We start from the raw sequence: 4,010 nt of genomic DNA on the forward strand, positions 1-4,010 counted from the left end.
GAGATAAAGAATTATAGAACGGAAGAAAGTAAGGGGAGAACAAATCAATTCAGAAATGCTCTCTGAAGTACACGCTGAGGGACGGACACAATGCTTTGATGAATTTGGTGAATGTATGGAGGAGTTACCTACCGCTAGAAAGAGCATATGGTAGAGTGGTTGGTTGGTATGCAGCGATCACACATTTGCAATGCTTGCTATCCTGCTGCTATCATCACATGCGACAGCAATGGCAAGGTAGATTGCACTACTGTTAGTTTGGATAGAGTGAAATAATTTAGCACAGAAATGCTGAATTATACATCCACTCCAACATTAACTTGCAATATCAGTTGCTGTTCTTAGCTATGAATGGTGGTGCGATAAAAGTTGCAATTATCCTCAAGACAGAAAAAGCAGAATACGGAATGGAAGATTAGAAAATGGAGATGCTTCGAAGTCGTGATCAGAAAGAGACTACAGAAGTGATCTAAATCAAGTAGAGATGTGATCAAGCACTGCACTCCAAGTGCAGCAACTGTCCAAGGTGTTGTTGCGCAGGAACAGTTTACCGTTGCAGATGCAGCATTTGGGCAGTATTTTTCAAGTCACATCACATGTTTTCTCTTTTCTTTTTACAGGAAACAGATTTATATGTAAAAGTGTCTTGTTCTGGGAAGTTTATTTTGGCTGCAGTAGTAGCTGCACTTATAATACAGCTAATCCGAAAACAAAAAAAAGGGTAAGCCATTGTGTGGAAGTTTACCAACTACCATTGCGACTTCATCAATTTCTCCTTGCTCTGATGATGTTGTAATTGTTCATAAATATGGTGAGAGAGCTTTTGTCGTTGTTTGAATCTGTGATGAATCTATCCAAGCAATCCATTTATAATATTCTTCGCAAACCTAAAATATGAGAAGACCACTTATCTTTTCATACTTCTTCAGCGTTTAAATTTGGTTAAAATTGTCGGGATTGACAATTTAAAAGCTAGCATTTCTTTCTGGGTTCTCGCGAGCTAGTCCCCAACATTTTATCTAGACAATATTGGCTAGAAACTGCGTTACACTATGCCAACTCCACAAATTCACAATAACAGCATTCAAATTTCAACCAATAATTGAATTGGACCTACCAACGGCAGTTCACTTTAGCTGTTTCCCACTTCCTATTAATTGCCCTATTATTGTCAAAGACTTCTCATTCAATACCAGCTTATTTTTGCAATCGCTAGAATCACCTGCTTTCAAAAATTTGTAGCCAACTAACCATTAGGCAACAACAGCTTCAGTCTTCCATCACTTTTTGCTAAAAAATTATGCACTAAATTTGCTCATATTATAAACGGAACATATTGAGAATGCATCATATATATTTATCTTTTAAGGGCATATATTTCATGGAATGTAAAGCTCTCAAAAACTATTTTTAGACAATTTTAAAAGAGACTATCAATGCAAAAATAAATTGGTTAAGCAAAAAATATTTGCTGGTTTTGGTTGAACGAACTTCCCTGGACACAACCAGCCAAGTGGCTCAATGTCTCAAATATCAGAAACTCTGTTCCACTGAATTGCTGTCTCCAGAAGTCAGCACACTGCCTCTATGCCACCAATTGCCACCGATTAGAGTTGTCCACTACTATTCCTGCTATGCAACCATGCAAACATTTCACTTAAACCTCTTATACCAACTGTGATTCTAAGACTTCTACGCCAAATATGAGGTTGGTCTATTTGAGCTCATTATTGAACTCATTTCAAAACTCGTTTCATCTACCAACATGCAGTTTTTTACTACATGTAATGTCAAGCACTACCTAACGAGTCCAGCCTTTCTGCCAATTAAAAGTTGCATTTTTGTAAGTAGAAATTCTACAATGCTCATTATGCGTCTCATTATCAGAAGAATATAGACTGATGGGATGGTTATTGCATGGCATTATACCAGCTTTTCGTTTCTTCATTACAACGATTGCACACAATAGTTTTATTAAACAGATCAACTTCAGTAGAGAACCGGCAATGGCCCGTAACCGACACACCGATGACATTCTCAATGTCAACGTTGGCGGTAAGCGATATACAGTTCGACGCACCGATCTACTGGCAGATCCAAAAAGTAAATTGGCGGAATGGTTTAAACCTGGTACTGTGAAACAGATTGCTACCGACAAAGGAGGTTGGTAGGCATGAACTTGAATTTGATAACACCGTTCGAAAACTTCACATTTGTCAAGTATATGAAGTTCTCAAACAGGAGTAATATGTTTATACGTATGTGCTAATGCCTCACCAGTATTCCGAATTTCAGGCAACTATTACCTGGATCGTGATCCAAAATCTTTTCGACATATCCTTGCATATTTGCGATTAAAGAAAGAAAAATTTGTCCTATCACTAGCGTTACCTGCAAAACCGGATGATTTAGCAAAGTATGTTGATAAAACTTATTGTTTGTGACGGGTTATATATATGTTGTCATGAAAAAACGTGGTGGTGTTGTTTTGTGTTGTCTTAAGCTGTTATTTCCAAGCTTACCGAGACATCGTTTAACAAGGTCAACATTGTCTTTTTAAAAAAACCATTAGTTTTGCACTCTGTTTGAAATTACCAAACATTTGTAAATTTAGATTGGTAGCTGAATGTGAAGCACTGAATATGGTTGAACTAAAAAATTTAGCACTTGATGTTTTGCAAAAGTACCAGCGTACGGAAGAACAGCATTATGTGACAAGTTATGTACAAATTGCCCTCCGTGACTACGAAACGTGGCAGTTTGATCGTGAACAGGTGGTTTTATTGATTCCTGAAATTACAAACCCGGAACTAGTAGAATAGAATTTGAACCAAACGCATCATTTGGTGATAGTTGTATTGACAGCAATATTGCAACAAGATGATGGATCTTATATATGAAATTACAGGGTACCATAATCAAGAAAGGTAAAGGAGGAAGTGCGGAAATGGCGTCCGCAGTTACGTCAGCTTACGATGAATGGGACAATATGTGAATAGTACATACATCAAACTCATAAAATGCTGGTGAATAAAAAACTGCGCATTTTTCTACTTTTATTAGTGGCAGCTTTCCACCTTAGAAATGTTGTTTCATTGCCTATATCTTAGAATCAATTAGACATACGAAATGCATATCGGATTATGTTCAAATCATTACTTTATATTCATCCATAACATTGGTTCAAGTGACACAGAGACTTTGTGAGATTTCTCTTTTTCACAAACATTGAATGTGCTACCAGCGACTCTGTTCTAAAATTTTGTCACTTGCAGTGATTCGTAATAACTTCAAACATGATTTGAACTGCATCAATCATCATTAAGATCTGTCCTTAACAAAGCTTCCAACTGCTTGAAATCCAAACAAAGATTGAAATACATTCTCCTTGATTATGACCAGTATATGGAATTTTTGAAAGCTATTAATATGCACACTACTCTTCATTAAATCGTCCTGCTTAATTTAACCATATAATCTCATTATATTACAATACATCGATTCAAACTACCCATGTTACTGGCCATCAGCTCTAAATTTGATAGCAAAGGATAAGAGTAACTAGCAAATTTGACTGATACTTTGAGCTTCGACTACTAAACAAGGTGGCCTGATTAAAATTGCATGTCGAATGTAAGACCAATCCATCCTTCTGCATGCAAAAGACGCAGAATGGTTACTGTAACAGAAACAGGAGTAGATGGTGAAGTTAGAGGAAGAACAGGAAGGGATCAACGACGTTGACCTCAATAATAGAAAAGAGAGTTGTTCAGTTTCTAGGAAGGAGAACTGGTTTCCAGTATATTCGCAGCGGTTGTCGCAATGTTGCAGTCATTTTGCTCGCTGTGAAAGAAAGAATATTTGTTGAATTTTTGGGACGAACCGTCAACTTCCGTTCTTCCTTTCTGAATATGAAAATGTCAAAAGTTTTGCATTTCAATTGCTATTTGTCCAATATGTGACGTACATGCTGGCGCTAAAATGGGTGTTAAAAGTCGTCAGGCTATACT

The 4,010-nt window shown here is 37.0% G+C and overlaps 1 protein-coding gene across 2 annotated transcripts; it reads left to right on the forward strand.

The window, feature by feature from the left end:
* Positions 1-1,703: 1,703 nt before the first annotated feature.
* On the forward strand, positions 1,704-2,995 carry Bm4600 (Uncharacterized protein; the record flags this gene model as incomplete). Of its 2 annotated transcripts, XM_043074606.1 has the most annotated exons (5): positions 1,704-1,708; positions 1,994-2,163; positions 2,296-2,416; positions 2,615-2,774; positions 2,909-2,995. In XM_043074606.1, 5 exons carry the CDS (start codon positions 1,704-1,706, stop codon positions 2,993-2,995), a joined length of 543 nt encoding a protein of 180 aa, XP_042930540.1. The 2 variants fall into 2 exon arrangements, with proteins under 2 accessions (XP_042930540.1, XP_001897634.2); XM_001897599.2 differs by lacking the exon at positions 1,704-1,708 and having other exon boundaries at positions 2,007-2,163.
* Between the last annotated feature and the right edge of the window lie 1,015 nt (positions 2,996-4,010).

Source organism: Brugia malayi (assembly GCF_000002995.4).
Source record: "Brugia malayi strain FR3 genome assembly, contig: Bm_v4_ChrX_scaffold_001, whole genome shotgun sequence".
NCBI lineage: Eukaryota > Metazoa > Nematoda > Chromadorea > Rhabditida > Onchocercidae > Brugia > Brugia malayi.